This window comes from Microplitis demolitor, chromosome 3 (assembly GCF_026212275.2).
Source record: "Microplitis demolitor isolate Queensland-Clemson2020A chromosome 3, iyMicDemo2.1a, whole genome shotgun sequence".
Classification (NCBI taxonomy): domain Eukaryota; kingdom Metazoa; phylum Arthropoda; class Insecta; order Hymenoptera; family Braconidae; genus Microplitis; species Microplitis demolitor.
The window spans coordinates 3,625,019-3,642,060 of NC_068547.1; the positions used below are offsets into that span (position 1 = coordinate 3,625,019).

The 17,042-nt window shown below is 28.2% G+C and overlaps 3 protein-coding genes across 9 annotated transcripts; 1 reads left to right on the forward strand and 2 right to left on the reverse strand.

Moving 5' to 3' along the window:
- Nucleotides 1–78: 78 nt before the first annotated feature.
- LOC103576599 (protein wntless) lies at nucleotides 79–4,981 on the reverse strand. Of its 2 annotated transcripts, none has more exons than XM_014441252.2 (12): nucleotides 4,640–4,981; nucleotides 4,352–4,529; nucleotides 4,095–4,282; nucleotides 3,908–4,013; nucleotides 3,713–3,837; nucleotides 3,211–3,366; nucleotides 2,965–3,142; nucleotides 2,779–2,906; nucleotides 2,533–2,700; nucleotides 2,231–2,458; nucleotides 2,018–2,171; nucleotides 79–1,095 (listed from the first exon to the last, which is right to left on the reverse strand). In XM_014441252.2, the coding sequence occupies exons 2-12, from the start codon at nucleotides 4,455–4,457 to the stop codon at nucleotides 995–997; spliced, it is 1,638 nt and encodes a 545-aa protein (XP_014296738.1). In that variant the 5' UTR covers nucleotides 4,458–4,529; nucleotides 4,640–4,981; the 3' UTR covers nucleotides 79–994. The 2 variants fall into 2 exon arrangements, with proteins under 2 accessions (XP_014296738.1, XP_008555113.1); XM_008556891.3 differs by lacking the exon at nucleotides 79–1,095 and adding an exon at nucleotides 1,749–1,869.
- A 95-nt stretch (nucleotides 4,982–5,076) lies between these two features.
- Nucleotides 5,077–10,301, forward strand: LOC103576600 (striatin-interacting protein 1 homolog). 4 transcript variants are annotated; one of them, XM_053737768.1, is made up of 8 exons: nucleotides 5,077–5,340; nucleotides 5,693–5,816; nucleotides 5,878–6,147; nucleotides 6,348–6,464; nucleotides 6,541–8,162; nucleotides 8,466–8,637; nucleotides 8,707–8,911; nucleotides 9,425–10,301. In XM_053737768.1, the coding sequence occupies exons 3-8, from the start codon at nucleotides 5,944–5,946 to the stop codon at nucleotides 9,688–9,690; spliced, it is 2,586 nt and encodes an 861-aa protein (XP_053593743.1). In that variant the 5' UTR covers nucleotides 5,077–5,340; nucleotides 5,693–5,816; nucleotides 5,878–5,943; the 3' UTR covers nucleotides 9,691–10,301. The 4 variants fall into 4 exon arrangements, with proteins under 4 accessions (XP_053593743.1, XP_053593744.1, XP_053593745.1 ...); XM_053737769.1 differs by having other exon boundaries at nucleotides 5,712–5,816; XM_053737770.1 differs by lacking the exon at nucleotides 5,693–5,816 and having other exon boundaries at nucleotides 5,077–5,338.
- A 134-nt stretch (nucleotides 10,302–10,435) lies between these two features.
- LOC103576601 (glucose-6-phosphate 1-dehydrogenase) lies at nucleotides 10,436–15,817 on the reverse strand. 3 transcript variants are annotated; one of them, XM_008556898.3, is made up of 8 exons: nucleotides 15,559–15,817; nucleotides 15,339–15,463; nucleotides 12,792–12,916; nucleotides 12,369–12,733; nucleotides 11,796–12,164; nucleotides 11,494–11,723; nucleotides 11,217–11,422; nucleotides 10,436–10,891 (listed from the first exon to the last, which is right to left on the reverse strand). In XM_008556898.3, exons 2-8 carry the CDS (start codon nucleotides 15,346–15,348, stop codon nucleotides 10,637–10,639), a joined length of 1,560 nt encoding a protein of 519 aa, XP_008555120.1. In that variant the 5' UTR covers nucleotides 15,349–15,463; nucleotides 15,559–15,817; the 3' UTR covers nucleotides 10,436–10,636. The 3 variants fall into 3 exon arrangements, with proteins under 3 accessions (XP_008555120.1, XP_053593750.1, XP_008555118.1); XM_053737775.1 differs by lacking the exons at nucleotides 15,339–15,463; nucleotides 15,559–15,817 and adding an exon at nucleotides 14,009–14,153; XM_008556896.2 differs by lacking the exons at nucleotides 15,339–15,463; nucleotides 15,559–15,817 and adding an exon at nucleotides 13,006–13,288.
- Nucleotides 15,818–17,042: the final 1,225 nt, after the last annotated feature.

Consider the following 17,042-nt stretch of genomic DNA (forward strand, 5'->3'; position numbering starts at 1 on the left):
TTTACCCGGATAATTATTTATCTTTGGTCATTGTAATTTTTCCAGATGGATAAGAAATATGAAAAATAAAAAATAAAATCTAGTTTACATAAGTATTTATTTTTAAAAATTCGGTACAAAAGTTAAGAAATATATTATAATATACAAAGAGTTAGAATAAATCGTACAATAATAGTATTAAGATTAAGTACTTGTAAAATATAAAAAAAAATTATAAATTATAATGAATATTTAAAAATCCCGCATTATTGCACCTTGCAAATTTTTATTTAATAAAGTGTATAGATTTATAGACCTTTATTTAGCAAGGATTAATTTATTAATAATAAATAATTTAAATCTTGCAGGAAGACCTTTTTCATTGAAAATTGATTACTGTAATATATATTTATAAAATTACTACGTTATTAATTTATAGCATTAAAAAAAACTTTACACTTAATGATTAATACTATGGTACTTATAATTTTTAAATTAATTAATACTTCATATTTGCGATTATAAATATGACTGATTGATTGTTTAAATATATATAAATGCCCAACATTGATATGTAGTGCGTTAAAAATAATAATGAAATATAATTTTATTAATTTTTTTTTAAGTACTTCCTGAGACTTACCAAATAAATTTAATAAATTATTTATCTTTTCCTGTGTCCTCTTATTTCATTAAGTCGTAAAAAAAATTATTTTAATTAGTGAAAAATATTGAAGACTGATTTACTTATACTTGTGCGTCATAAAACTATTTTGTATAAATTAATTTATAAGTATTCTATAGTATTAAATAATATCACTGTTAATCAATAGATAAAAAAAAATTATGAGAAATGAAAAATATCAGTCACATATTTGTGCATTATCCGTTTTCTAGTTTAAACTATCATTCTACAAATACTTTTTTGTTTGTTTTAAATATTTCTTGATCAAGTTGTTTCCTAAATACTTCGTCATGGCAGTTAAATTCGTTTTGTTTTTTAAAATTTTTTTATTTATTCAGTCGCAGTCTTACGTGCGAATGCTGTCAAGGACAACATTTCATTTGGTTCAGTAGGTAATCTTGCAAATTCTATTTCTTCGCTTAAGCTTTGGTCTAAAAAAAAAAATTCCAAGTTATTGAATACATTTTTAATATATTATTATTACCGTATGTTGACTTATGGTACTAAATTACGCAGAACTTTTTAATTTACAATTTACAATTAAAGACATTCCCAGGCAGTTCCTCCTATTTTTTAAAATAAAATAAACTCATAATTATATTAATTAATTAAATAAAGTTAAAATTATCTACTTAAACAATTTATTTTAATAAATTTCAGTTTAAAAATTTTGAAATTTTTATTTATAATCTTGACGTGATTTTACTGTAACTTATTTATGAAATATCACTTAGCTACAAATTGATGACAGTTGTAATTTTTTTTAATATATATATTCTAGTGAAATTATAAGTACGTTGCCTTTTTTTAAATTAATTGAACTTTTTCCAAATTAATTAATAAAATTTAAATACTGTAATGACAGCTCAAGGTCATTGAATATTGTAAAAAAATAAGCGTCGTAAAAATGATCTAAAATTAAGGATGGTGATGAGGTTTGCTCGATATTTAAATTAAATTATTCTGTATTAAGGATACTGTGAAAAAAAAATTTTTAAAACTTTAAAATGTAAATTTTAATATTTAACATTTCAGTAAAAACAAATTTAGTATTAAAAAATAAAAAATTAAAATTATTTATCCTTTTCAACCATCACCATAAAATTGAGTTTCTTGGCTCGTGAAAAGATTTGATTATTAACAAAAAGTCGCTTAATTTCTCTGGTTATATATATTTAGACCTTGTCAGTCAGGGTCAAACAGGCCTATAAATAATAACATATAAAAAAAAATCCACTCTTATTTTTTTATCTGGCGGATAAGATGACCCAAGATTTAAAATTTTAGAGCCATATTAAAAGCCATACATACGGTAATTATTTAAAATAATATTTAATAAATTTAATAATTTACCAGACGGTTCAGCTGGCCACTTTTTGTGTGAAGGTGCATAAAGACATAATAGTGCAAGAATATAAATATTCCACATTCCATAGACACCCGTGAAAAATGCTGATGTTGTTTCTAACTCTATATCGTCATCCCATTTCCAGTGACCTTCTGCAACCTATTGAATTATTTAAATAAATAAATTATTTTTCAATCAATAAATAATCAATTAATTACCTGTCCTAGTATAAAACCAATAACTGTCAAAGATGCACAGAGCAAAGTAGCAACCATTAAAAATTTAAAACGATATATAACACCTTCGTAGTGTAATCGTCTAGCAGAACTCATACTCGGCAATGCTGCTCTTTTAATACTTATATTTATAAATACTTTCCAGATCATGTATGTTAAAAATAATAAATATAATCCAGCAGATATTCCAGCGAGAATAATAAATGATAACTATTATATTCTAATAGGAAAATAATTGTAATTTATAATTAAAATTTTAGTTAATTAGTAAACAAAAAGGATACTGCTAATTTAGTTCCTATATTAGTGACCCAAATTGAAAAGAATGGATTTCTTAACTGGACACCACGTTCGCACATGTCGAAAATAAATAACGAAAGACAGCCAACAAAGACAGCACTCAAATGACGCCAGTAGCATTTCAAACTATTTCTTTGATCCCCATCTTGAATCTTTAGGGAAAATTTATTTAATTAATTAATTAAATAAAGTATAATAAAATATACTATAATTTTTTTATGTCTAGTTACCATCAAATGTTCACCAGCAAAAACGAGCCAAAATGATAGAAGTACAGCATAGAAAACTCCTTGTCTAATGTCACTTAGGAGCAACATAAATGGCATGTCGTAAGACAATGTCAAGTATTCCAATGGCACTAAATTAATAATTAATTACTAGTAATAATAACAATGTCATTAAATTATTTTACTTACTATTTAAAAATGACAGAGCTAATCCTAATGCCAGTAACATGTACTCCAATAAAGCTGGAGATCGTGACAATAAATGTATTCTCCTCCAGTACCAAGCAAGAAAACATAAAACAATAGGGAAGAAAATTGTTTTTAAACTGACCCAAATTTTTGTGAATCCTCCATTTTGATTAATCACCTAAAACAAATATTATTATTATTAATTGTTGAAAATTAAATAAATAAACTATTTATTTAAATACTTACAGTCAGCCATAAATCCACAATGTGACCAAGTCCTTGGTTTATATTTTTTTCAGTATCAATAGGAAGTCGTATGTTAAGTAGATAAAAGTCATGATACAATGAGCCCAATTCAAACAAAGGTATCATACTGCAATTATAACTATAGCTGTCTGATTGCTGTAATAATTTAATTAAAATATATATTATGTCATTTTTATAATTTAAATTATAGTTTATATACCCAAGTAGCACACTTTGCTTTGTGACATCTATAAGATGACAATTTTAAGGCTGTTTTTTGACTTATCGATAAGACATCAAAATGTTGATAAAAAAATCAGAAGGACGGCAAAAAGCAAATTACAAGTAATTGCCTGTCATCTAAACGACTTTTTAATTGAAATGACGTTTTTGGCTCAGAATTAAGAACACAAATTTCCCATGACTAGGACCAACATTTGTATGTTTTATTAAAAGGCATCTTAAAGTTGTCTTTGTGTTACTTGGGTTTAAATAAACTTACGTCATTTAAAACACATTCCAAATTTCTTTCAATTTTTGATGCAGCATAGGGTTTCCAAGCGTCATCTGGATCACCTTTATTACGATATGCCAATCGTGCGTCCAATAAAATTTGAGTTCGCGGTGCTATCAAATAAATTTAACAGTAATTTATGTACTTTCAAACATTCATTAGTAATTTATGTTATTTATTTACCAAGTTGCAGTTGACTGTGATAAATAAATTCTATTTGCAACACTCCAATTAAATTTTGTTGCCATCTTGAGTAATCAAACACAATACCATCTCTTGGTAAAGGCATCTGTCAATAAATAAATAAATAGTGTAAAAAAAAATTAGAATGTGGCTCTATTTAAATTTCTCCTAAATAAAATATATTTACTTGAAAAGTCCAAACAACTTGGAAAGCTTGATACTGACTTTCATAATTATAATGATACATATCAACAGATTGACAAGCACCTTTACCTCTTGAATAATACCATTTATTTAAACCTGGCTCACTACCATTTACTCTGTCATCTTTGCATGCTGTGCTGAGAATATTTTGACTAGCTGCTGGTTTCGGAGCTTGAAATACAAATTTTTAAAATTAATTATTTGAATTAAATAAATAAGTAAATAAATAAATAAACTTACCAATAAGACCGCCAATTAAGAAACAAATAATCTGTCCAATAATCAATAAAACAACGAGCACTGATAGTTTTTTACCGCTCAAATTTTCAATAATAGTTCCCTGCATTTTTACAAATAAAACAAACAAAGTCACGTTTACTGTAAACCACAAAAGCCGGAAAATGTCTGACAATTTCACCTGCAGAAAAATATAAATAATAATTAGCCTAAATAATAATTTTAAAAAATAAAACAATTCATTGATAAATAAATAAATCTAATAAACAAAATATATTTATAATTACTAACAAAAAAACTAAATATTTTTATTTAGCGATCCGAGATTTACTGATGTCGCCTTTGTTAGTTTTGTCGCCACACTTATTCTGTCTTTTTACGTTTATCTCCAATCCCCAGTCTCTTTCTTAAATTATATTCCCTTTCTGTGTTCGGTATTTTACTGGAAACTGGAACTGGCTGCTGACTGAATACTGGATCTTGATCCACTGCACAGGACTAAAGACCACCAACACAAGAACTCTTATTATTTTTTACCAACAATAAACTTGTACACAAGGATTACACTTGTAATTTTATAATAACCAAATTCTCGTATTCTATTGGACGTTTAAGTTTCCTCTAAAGCTTACAAGGACTCTTGCAATCGCCAATAGTATTCGTTCTTTATATATTTTGTTGTGTGTGTGCCTGTCACATCCATGGGAAATGTACATATATATAGATATATATATTTACAAATAATAAGCTAAAGCTAACATAAGTGGGAGTTTTTCTGAGTCTCATATCACAGGTCTGTAGACTCAAAACTCTAGATCATGCTGCTACAAGTGAACTCTGATACTTGAAAACTTGAGTACCATTTAAACTGTAATTATTTTTTTAAAAGTATGATGACTTGACTCATCATTTACTAGTTCTGTCATATGTCGTATTTATAACATACAAGTAATTGGTATATTTTATATATATCAATATAAATGTGAATAAGTGTGTGTATTTTTATTTTATATATTTTTCAATATTAGATATATTACGATAAGAGTGTGTGTAGCAGACATCAGACAAATTTAAAATGAATAGAGTAAATAATTAATAAAATAAAATTAAAAAAAAATGCGCATTTAAAAAATTTAAAAATCGACAAGTGCATTTTTTATAAATATTTTTTTAAAAATTATTTACTCTATTTATTTATAGTTTTAAATTTGTCTGTCTGCTGCATTCACACTCATGATATTGATAGCCTTCTAATAATTGTTGAATTTTTAAACAACGATGCATTTAAAAAAAAAAAAATTGCATCTCTAGTTTTTTTAATTTTCTACATGTGCATATTTTTAGTTTTTTTTTTATGAAATAGTCGAAAGAAAATCCAAAAATTGTTAAGTGTCTACTAACTTCAGGATCATGATATATTTAAATAATTTAATTAATTATTATTTGTCATGGAATATTTAAGGGTGGGGTATGTTGATGTTGTAATTTTTTTTTGACTGTGTGATAAATTTTTTACTGTGTTGGTGTAGGAAAGATATAAAATAAACACAGATGAGGATGAGGAAGTGGATGCTGATGTAGATGTCAGTAATTAAATGGCTGATGAAAATAATTATGTATTACGATTTATGAAAAACACAAATAATAGAAGTAGGTTTGAGAACAGTGATAACTACGAGCAGCGACCTCTGATGAATGTGAATGGCGAGGCGGTGACAATGGATGCCAATGGAAATGGAAAACGTGCGGCAAATAAAAGTATTGATGCCTTTTATCGACAACAAAAACAAGATTCTGATGTAAGTTATCATTAATCATTAAATTATTTATTTATTTATTTGCTTTGCCGGTTTTCATTTTTACTCAGCTGTTTTTTATTTAATATGACAGCTGGACATCTGACCTCTGACTTTTGTCACAAATAAAAATTTATATTTTTAGAATGGACTAGATATTATAATTTATAGATTTATTTAGTATGGAATTATTATTTTTTCAGGATGAGGCGGAATGTGCTGACCTGGACTTCGTTTACGACGACGCTGATACTCATGTCAACGAAATTGCTGAGTTGTACAGTTACACTGAGCAATATGAACTCCAGCTTAATCTCAAAGTATGTTTGGTTAAACTTTTTTAAATTGCATGTGCTGTTGATTGATTGATTGATTTATAAAAAATTATTTAATCAGGCATTTGATGACCAAATGGAGAGTTACAAACTGCGACCATGGTGGCAAAATCTTGCGGAAGCTCAGCAGAAGTCAGTGATATTAAAATTACTTGATCAATTGGAGGTATCGAACAAGCATATGCGTATGAAAGCTGCTAGATGTATACTTTATTTAGCTCAAGGTTGCTGGGGTGAAGTGCAATCTGATAGAGAGCAGCAGGAGTGGACACGAACAAACGTTATGTTGCTCTACGAAGCCGGTGTATTTTCAGCGTTTGTTGAATTATTGAACATTGAAATTGAGAATAATACGACAGCCAGTTCCGCAATGAGAAAATTGGCTGTAAGTCTTGCTGACTCTGTTGATTTACGTGTTATAATATCTGTTTTATATATTATTACTGAAGTTATGAGAGAAGAAGTAAAGAATATCGGTAGCAGTATTTATAAAAATAATGTTATTAACTTTAAAGAAGAACTTATACACCCGTACGGTGATGATTTTTTGATTGTCAAATTACTGGGTATGGTGACGTGTTTTTGCAGCGGTTCCGCGCCTCATTTTCCGATGAAAAAGGTCCTGTTGTTGCTGTGGAAGTTGATACTGGTCTCGCTTGGCGGGATTGACGAACTGAGAAGACTCAAACGAGAGTATCGTGAGGAATTTGGGCTCGATACAAATCAGGAGGACACTATCGAAGTTGCTAAGACGATGCGAGCTAGTTCTCCACCTGCCAGTGCAACTGATTTGATTGGCGAGCAGACATTCGGCGCCAGCAGACGAAAATTACGCAGACGTTTGATGAAGCAGAGTTCGTATGAAGAGGTTGTGGTCTTTGGAGCTGAAGACTCTGTTGAAGGTGGTGGTTCCGGGGACAATGAAGGGGATGGAGAGATGATGGGTTACATGGACCAGCCGCCTATGGATTCTTATCAATCTAACAATCACTGTGATGATTTAAATAACCAGCAGCTACCGAGACCCAGTACACCACAACCAGCTAGAAATAAGGGACTACCTTGGACACCCAAAGTACGTCAGAAAGACGTCGCTGCGTTTCTAGATACCTCGAGATTAAAATTCGTTGGCTATAAACTAGAAGGAGACAATGACAGTTTGATTGGACTCCCCCAGCCTATTCACGAGGGAGTTCAGACACTCAAACGTCACATGTACACGTCGCTGGCTGAGGTACAGATTATCAAGGAAGAAGAAATAGCGAGAAATCCGCTGACGACACCCGAGCCACCGTTGAGACAAAACCCCACGGAAATTTTATATCAGGCTATTCTAGCAAATCTGCCGCAGTACATGATCGCTCTGTTAAAAATTTTACTCGCTGCTGCTCCGACGAGCAAGGCCAAGACTGACAGTATAAATATTATGGCGGATGTACTGCCTGAAGAAATGCCAATGACTGTTTTACAATCAATGAAACTAGGTATTGATGTTAATCGTCATAAAGAAATAATCGTTAAAGCTGTATCAGCTATTCTGCTTCTTTTATTGAAGCACTTTAAGATAAATCATATTTATCAATTTGAATTCATGTCACAACATTTGGTATTCGCTAATTGTATACCACTAGTTCTTAAATTTCTTAATCAAAATATTTTGTCTTACATTGAAGCTAAAAATGTGTAAGTAACTTTTTTTTTGCTACAGTACAATCTGATTATTGTAATTTTGGTCGCTCTTCTTACTCTCGTGTAAATTAAAATTTTATTTTTAATTAAAAGTGAGAAAAAATCATATGTTATTAATGGATTGTACTGTAGTTCTATATTTAAGAGCACAGTAGAAAATCTAACTCAATTTTTTGACGTTTCTGAAATGTCTTTTTTATTCATTAAAAAAAAAAAAAATTGAGTTGAGGAATTTTTACTAAAGATGTTAATTTATAAAGTGTTAATTACTATCTATATTTATGAATTATATTTCAGGATTCCTATACTTGATTTTCCAATTTGTGTAATTGGTGACCAGCCGGAATTGACAGCTGAAAGTTTGGAGATCGGTGACAGCCAATCTTATTCATGGCGAAATGTATTTTCGTGTATTAATTTATTACGTATTCTTAATAAACTGACTAAATGGAAACATAGTAGAATAATGGTTAGTATTTATTAAAAATAAGAGGCAAATTCAAATAAAAATTAACGCATGGATTTTATTTTGATACAGATGTTGGTTGTATTTAAATCAGCTCCAATATTAAAGAGAACTTTGAAAGTAAGACATGCAATGATGCAGTTGTATGTTTTGAAACTTTTAAAAATGCAAACAAAGTATCTAGGCAGGCAATGGCGTAAAACAAATATGAAAACAATAAGTGTTATTTATTCTAAAGTACGGCATCGTCTTAATGATGACTGGGCATACGGCAACGGTAATTAAATTATTTATTTACAATTAAATAATTAAAATGTATAAAGCTAGACTTAGTATCCGATCAGGGAACTAGTACTTGATCACTTCATCTATCCGTATGTCTATAATTAGAAAAATTTGCTATATATAGATACATAAATACACGAATGATCGGATACTAGGGGACCGTTCATAAAACGTCACACAAAATTTTACCTTTTAGACCTCCCTTCCCCTCTTTGTCACGCCGTCAAATTTTCTGCGGCTCTCCTATCAATAATGCGTCACAAATAATCGATCCCTTCCCTCCTGCACTTGATATACAGACTTTCTATCATAACAAAAAAAACAAAATTAAAAAAAAAACCAAAAGAAAAATTTGCAAAATTAGTTGATGAGCTGCGGTTACGTTTTCTTAGACCCTTGACCCCTTGTCTCAGTAAGCGACCCCCATAAGTGCGAATGGCCGATAGTTCCCTGATCGGATACTGGGTGTTACCTTAAATAAAATGCTAATTTTATTAAATTATAGATCTCGAAGCAAGACCATGGGACTTTCAAGCAGAAGAATGTGCACTTCGAGCATGCGTTGATCAATTTAATAACCGACGATACATACATGTAAATAAAGATGAACAAATGGAGCCTCTTGACACGTCGATAACGTCCGTACTAGGAGCGAATGTTGAGCTAACAGATGAATTTAAACAGCACTACGAGTTGTGGTTACAACAGGAAGTCTTTCAAACTAGTATAGACTGGGACAAACTGCTGGAAATGACTCGCTGTGAAATATAAATTAATCCCAATCTGTTGGCTCAAATAATACTCATTAATATGATACTCGAGCACTTTGTTTTAATTTTTGTACAATAGATTTAGGCATTAGATCATTAATACTATTATTATTATCATAACTATAATTACTAATAACAATTCTGATGCATTAATTAGTTATTCAAAGTATTGACTAGTGTTACGATTGCAAGGTTTTCAACCCGTGAAATTGAAATAGATAAAATCTTTTTCACTGAATTTTAAATAATTTTAGTGAGTGAGTGAGAGAAATTTTTTTTTTAATTTTAACTCATTAAATTTATAACAACTATTTATATTGAACGTAATTATTAATTAACATGAGATAATTTACGATATAAATTTGAATGTGCGTGTAATCGAATGAGAATAACTGAAAGTTACGTGTTATATCATAGATTAAGATTTAATTATTTTAATTAACATATATAGAACCAATGAAATGTCTTCGTAAATTAATTATCATTTAAACAACATATATATTTTTTTTTAAAGTAGCGGCATTTGTTAATGAATAATAATTAATTCATGTAAATCATTGTTTTAATTAATAATTATTATTCTTTATATTATTTTGAGTACAAGCGTTTTAAATTGTGTACAAGTTATTTATAAAAAAAAAAAAAATGTAAAATTTATTTATCTTTAGTTAATAAATTATCAATGAAAAATTATTATTTATATTTAAATAATTAACAAAATATATTTGTTATAAAATTTTATTATTTTAACGTACAGTCGTACGGTTTTTATTTTAAAAATAATTTCAGTATAAAAAATTTGTATAGAAAGTGGGCATTAATTATTTAAGGCACTTATTTAATAATTATTTCAAATAATTATTTAAAAAGTGGATAAATTTGTTAGCGTGTCGCTAAAAAAAATATGAAATTTTTTTTTGCGACTTCTTGAGATTTTTATAAATAATTTAACGATGTTCTGGCCATTTGTAAGATCCATAGTAGACAAAATTATTTTCTTTAGCCATTTCATCGGCTTGTTTTGGTCCACGTGACTTATATTTGTAAGGAATCGGTGGGATTTTTTCATTTTCAATATGGTGAAGTAGTGGAGTAAATATTCTCCATGCTTCTGACAGCTCATCACTTCGTACAAAATGCATTTGAGATCCACAAAATACGTCTAATATTAATCGCTCATAAGCATCAGGAAGCTTTAAATTCTAAATAAATAAATAAATAAATAATTAATTAATTAGTTAATTAACTATAAGATTACACTGTAAAAAATTTGTGGTTTCACGGATTAAATGCGAAGTGGGTGACTATTTATTTAATCCTATTGGAGTAAAATTTACTACGAAAGAGTTTATTTTAATGTTAAAACTCCAGTTAAGATTGAAATTTACTCCGGAGTATTTTAATATTAAAACTCCGAATCGGAGTGAATGCGGATTTAAATAAAATCGGGATCACTTCTAATTTTTTACAGTGTACAGATTAAATAAATAAAAATATAAATAAATCAATTATGTAATTTTTATTTACTTTGTATCTTTTGTCATAAGTGAGATCAAGTTCTGTTTCCTCCATATTAAATGTTATTCCTGGCGTTTTAGTCATCATCTTTATGTATAAAGCTTCACCTGGTTGAACTCTGATGACTAATTCATTTCTTTTAGCTTTCCCGTCAAATATATCTCCTGGTACATCTAAATATTGCACCCGTACTTCCGCCTTACGTTCATTCAATGCTAAAAATTTTTTATAATAAAATAATAATTCATACAAATAAAGTAAAATAAATAAATAAATATTTATCAACCTTTTCCACACTTGAGAATAAATGGAACTCCATCCCATCGCTCATTATTTATTTTCAAAACTGCCGCCGCGTAAGTTGGAGTTGTTGAATTTGATGGAACTGTAGGATCATCAAGATATCCCAGTCTTGCATCAGGATCTTCGGCATCTGGATCACCAACATACTGCCCTAGTACAACATCTTTGAGTTCCAAAGGTTTTATGCATTTTAAAACTTTAACTTTTTCATTTCTATTAAACAAAAAAAAAAGGATTTAAATCACAGTACTAGTGATTGTGGAAATTAAATAATAAAATTAATACCTGATGTCATTGGGGCAACAGGACGCAGGTTTTTCCATAGCAACTAAAGATAATATTTGCAGTAAATGATTCTGCATAACGTCGCGTATTATTCCAAATTCGTCAAAATATCCCCCGCGACCTTGAGTACCAAAAGGCTCTTTGAAAGTTATTTGTATAGATGCGATATTATCGCGGTTCCATGTTGGATTAAATATTTTATTACCGAACCTGAGAGTCATTAAATTTTGTACCATTTCTTTTCCTAAGTAATGATCTATACGATATATTTGTTCTTCGCTAAATAAAGAAGCCAAGTGATCTGATAAACGTTGCGACGAAGGCGCATCCCGACCAAATGGCTTTTCAATAATTACTCTTGTCCAGCCTCTGAAAAATTTATAGAAATTTATACACAGAAACAAAAATTTGTTGGCGCGAAAACAAATTTCTTGCGTCAATAAATGTTTTCAAATCTCAAAGTTTTTGTCTTCAATTTTTTACTCCAAGAAATTCTTTCTTTGTGTAAAATTACACCGATAAATTTATAAAATATTTATATTTATATATATATATATATATATGTATACATACTTTTTACCCATACATCTATTTTTAATATGAACAGTAACTTCTTCAAAAACTGAGGGCGGGAGAGCCAAGTAAAATAATCTATTGGCTTCAGAGCCATTTTCATATTTTACCAGCTCGCTATTCAAACTTTCAAAACTTTTTTCCGAGTCATAAGGTCCTTGTACATAATTATTTAATTTCCAAAATTCTTCATACTTTTCTTCTTCACCAGGTTTAACTTTCATGTACTGATGACACCTGTCACGTAAATCCTGCAAAGTTAATTTACTACGCGCGTACCCAAAAAATGTTGTAGTCTTTGGCAATAAATTATCCCGAAATAACCACCAGAGTGTCGGATAAATTTTCTTCTTAGCTAAGTCACCCTAGATAAATAATTTTTTAAATAAACATCCATTAATTTATAATAATAAGTAAACTCACAGATGCTCCAAGTGTTATAAATATATGTGCGCGTTGTCCATAAAAATGTGTACCCTCCAAACGATCCATTTCCTCACATTTGAGATCGTGCCTTATAATCATAAGGCTTTCTTCCGTTGATGCTCCTGAATTTAAAAATTGTCAAATTATTTATTTATTTTTCAAATTTTTTATTTTTCAATTTTGTAAAAAAAAAAAATATGCAATAACTCACTAGTAAAATTATTCATGATTGTAAATAATTTAAAAAAAAAATCTATGTAGTAATATATAAACTTTTTATGTCTGATTGACAAAAAAATTGATGAGTTTTATAAATTTATAAGTGTGTAGACTGAACGATCGTATCTTTATGACTGACGCTAAATAATTGACTGACTCAAAGTTAAAGGAATAAAAAACGTGCTGACGACAAATTATATTAAACAAAGTCAAAGTACCACTGATCCATGACTGAGTAGAGTGAGGATTGTATCTACTTTACTACTACTAATACTAGTACTATTACTATTAAATTGTGTCTACATACAATACAATACAATACAATTCAATACAAATGTAGATAAAAAAATAAATAAAAGTATAGAGTATAAATATTACGTTAGTAATGACCATGAAAAAGAAAATGATTTATTTTATTTCCCTGCCTAAGGAGCTAATAATTGGGATAAGGATAAATATTTTGGCCATGAACGAAATTCAAATTTTTTTATTACTTTCATATTTTATTTTCACTATTTTTTAATAAGCAATTAAAATTTTTTATAAGCATCAAGGCCAAGTTAAATAATTTACTGAACAATTATTGTAATTATTTATGATACTGAAAGTAGATGGATAAATTGAAAAAATGGAGATTTTAAATTTTAACTCCGGTTACGTTTAAAAAAAAATTTAGCAATGACTTTTTATATAAATATAAAATTTTCTACGGTAATTACAAATTAATTAATCGGCGGTATTTTTAAAAATAACGAAAAAATGAGAATTTACGTCGAAATAATTTTTCAAGGTTCAATCTCTGAAAATTAAATTATGAGTACTGTCGTAACTACATCTCAATTATGTTTTGTATTAAATTAATGGATAGATTTACATTGTGGTCTAGTATATAATTACTAGTAATTAATAATTACGCAATGAATGACGTTTATCAATTATTATTATTATTATTAATAATAATATTTATTTTAAAAAAAGTAAATTATTTAACGCACCTCAAATTAAATTTTTACTGTCCTTAAAAAATATAGTAATTAATTTAAATCACTTAGATGACGCGTAAAAAGAAAAATTACTAAGTACTTTTAAAACTTCATCTCGTAAAATTACAACCACGATTTAAAATTTTAAATATTTCATGTCATTGTTTATAAATAATACTATAATTATTATAAATTACCAAATGATAAAAAAAAAAAACATGTAGTGGACAATTTTAAATTGCCCTGCGACAATTTTAATACTGAGTAAGAGTTTTAATGAAAGAAGATGTTGGATTTATATATGACAATGTCAAGACTCATATAATGTTTTAGCCAATCGGAAAAAGTATTTTGTATGATCTAGCAATTTTACACTCAATGTCAAGGTAGGAAAATTATTAGTGGGGGTTACACTTAATAATTATCCCAGATCCTTAATTTCTTATAAATACATCATTTATTTTTGTTGCTCTTTTTCATTTTATGTTCTTTTATAATTCAATAAATATAACCGTAAATAAAAATATCACGCGGTAAAAAATTTGCGGAGTGGCGGATTAAATCTGGAGTTAATGTGGAGTGCATGACTGTGGATTTATTGGAGTAAAATTAATTACTAATGGAAGTTTATTTTGATATTAAAACTCCGAATCGGAGTGAATAATTAAAAAAAATTCAAATCCCTCCAAAATCACGCTGGCAAAATAAACTCCCTATTGACTCCATATGCGGAGTGTTTTTTTTTTAAATGTAACTCCTAGTGACAGAGTGAATTCAAATTTAATTAAAATGCATAATTACTCCGAATTTACGCCCGATTTTTTACAGTGTGCTGATTATTAAACCCTTACTTTTTTTTATTTCAAATAAAAATTATCATAAATTTAAAAAAAAATTAAATTTAATAATTTTTATTAATGGTTTGAATTAAATAATTAATTGTTCGTTAAATAGATTTATATTTTACAATAAAATAAAATAAAATAAATTTAAATATTATCCGCTGACCCAAAGCGGAAGTTCACCATCAGTGTTAATGAGTAAAAGTACTCTATATATGACGTACTCTGTTTGATACTTGCTTTACTATTAATTGACGTGCATTTTTATAAACACGTGTGTGAATCGTCCGATAACTTACAATCAATGTATTGGTTGTGTGGCGTGATTTATAATGATATAACTATGATAACTAGTTTGATTTAATTTATGAAATAAAACTGATTCTTTTTTATTCAACATTTGATTTTTTTTTTATTAATTAAATATTTGTTTTACTTTTTTTTAAAAAATGTAAATATGAATTAATTAAATGAATTAAAAAAAAAATGTATCAACTTACGTCGCTCCATTTTTGGTTTTTATTTAAAAAATAATTATCAATATGTGAAGTTTTTTTTTAATGCCTCTAGGATATTCTTTTGCGCTTTATGATAACAAAGGTGTCTTGTCACTGATAATCTTTGTCTAAAACGATAATAAATGATTAGAAATCAATTTTTTTGGATATTATTTTAGTTTAATCGTTGATCAAAGATTAAAGATTAAGAATAAAAACTTACGTTATTTTATCTAATATATAGAAAATATTTTGGAATATAGGAGGTTACAGCTAACGGTTGTATTTATATATTTTATAATTGATGTATGAAAACTTAATTTGTAACTTTGAGCAAACAAGTAACTTAATTCTATGATAATAAATGTATCATAATTGATGGGTAAAAAAATATAAATTTATAAAAACTTATGCTTATTAAGTATATTAATATGTAAAAATAAATATTTGAAGAAGTAAAAAAAAAATATGTTATATATATGCTATATGTGTACTACGGTAGATACATACATAAGGTATGCAGAAGAAAATATTAACTTGGCTGAAAATATAAGACTGATGCATTCAAATATTATCAGGTCATGACCAAAAATTGGGACCGGTTTGAATCAATGGAACTTGGCCATATGTTGAAATTGATATGATTTTTAGTTTTGAAGAATTTGATCTATGAGCTTTTGAGCTGCAATCCATAGTCTAAAAAATGGGCAAAGTACTTCATTTTGTCGGAAATTTAGTGGGCTACGAAATCGTTCCTGGTCATTTTTGCCTCATCTTAGAAATTTGAACCGGAATTTTAATTTTTAAGGAGAACAAAACTCGGTGAAAGGAAGTCAAAGTTTGTAAGAAAATTTTAAGTTTTTTCAATGGAATTTAGGGCGAAAATGAGCAATTAGAAAAATGAAAAAAATACGTAATTTTGTCGAAAACTTAGTGAGCTACAAAATCGTTCCTTGTCATTTTTGCCTTATCTTTGAAATTTGGGCTGCAATTTTAGTTTTCAAGTTTAGAACTTTTCGGTGAAAAGTGATCAGCGTGAGAAAATGTATTTTTTTAATGGGCTTTTAAGCTAGGGCAAAAATTCAGAAAAATTGGAAAAATACTTGACTTTATAGAAAATTGAAAGGGCTACAAAATCATTTATTATCACATTTACCGTATCTCCAATATTTAACTCACAATTTTGAATTTTAAATAAAAAACAAACTCTGTTAAAAAGCTGTAGATCCGTAGAGAAAATTTCAAGTTTTTTCAATGGACTTTTGAGTTACAGCAAAAATTCTGAAAAATCGGCAAAATACGTGATCTCATAGGAAATTTCAAGGCCTACAAAATTGTTCATCATCATTTTTCGCGTATCTCCAAAATTTAAACCAGAATTTCAATTTTTTTTTAAACTTCTTCACCGGAACTCTGCTGAATCTCAGAATTTTTTTTCCTATTTTCTAAACAGCTACTACAGCCTACTTGTTTATTTTACCCGTACTTTTATGCTACATCTGCTTTATACTTTACGAGTTATAGGACAATAAACTTTACATTAAAAATTTTTTCTTTTCAAAATTTCCTCTTTTGTACCCCAAGAAAAATCTACCGACGTTAATATTATTTTCTTCACATCTTACTGTCGGCACTCACAAAACAGTTATCAGCCGTAGATAATTCGGAAATCTCTTGTATTATAAAATTAAAATTTTTCAAATAAAT

What these genes read in the sequence shown, in the direction of transcription:
- LOC103576599 (XM_014441252.2), bottom strand. Translation starts at nt 4,457, where the DNA reads ATGCAGGGAACTATTATTGAAAATTTGAGCGGTAAAAAACTATCAGTG. An exon ending in TTGTGGATTTATGGCTGACT is followed by an intron (nt 3,143 to 3,210) that starts GTAAGTATTTAA and finishes TATTTGTTTTAG; the next exon opens with GTGATTAATCAAAATGGAGG. An exon ending in TTGGTTTTATACTAGGACAG is followed by an intron (nt 2,172 to 2,230) that starts GTAATTAATTGA and finishes ATAATTCAATAG; the next exon opens with GTTGCAGAAGGTCACTGGAA.
- LOC103576600 (XM_053737768.1), top strand. Translation starts at nt 5,944, where the DNA reads ATGGCTGATGAAAATAATTATGTATTACGATTTATGAAAAACACAAAT. An exon ending in AACTCCAGCTTAATCTCAAA is followed by an intron (nt 6,465 to 6,540) that starts GTATGTTTGGTT and finishes TTATTTAATCAG; the next exon opens with GCATTTGATGACCAAATGGA. An exon ending in GGAAACATAGTAGAATAATG is followed by an intron (nt 8,638 to 8,706) that starts GTTAGTATTTAT and finishes ATTTTGATACAG; the next exon opens with ATGTTGGTTGTATTTAAATC.
- LOC103576601 (XM_008556896.2), bottom strand. An exon ending in AATAGATGTATGGGTAAAAA is followed by an intron (nt 12,165 to 12,368) that starts GTATGTATACAT and finishes TAAATTTTTCAG; the next exon opens with AGGCTGGACAAGAGTAATTA. An exon ending in CTTATGACAAAAGATACAAA is followed by an intron (nt 10,892 to 11,216) that starts GTAAATAAAAAT and finishes TTATTTATTTAG; the next exon opens with AATTTAAAGCTTCCTGATGC.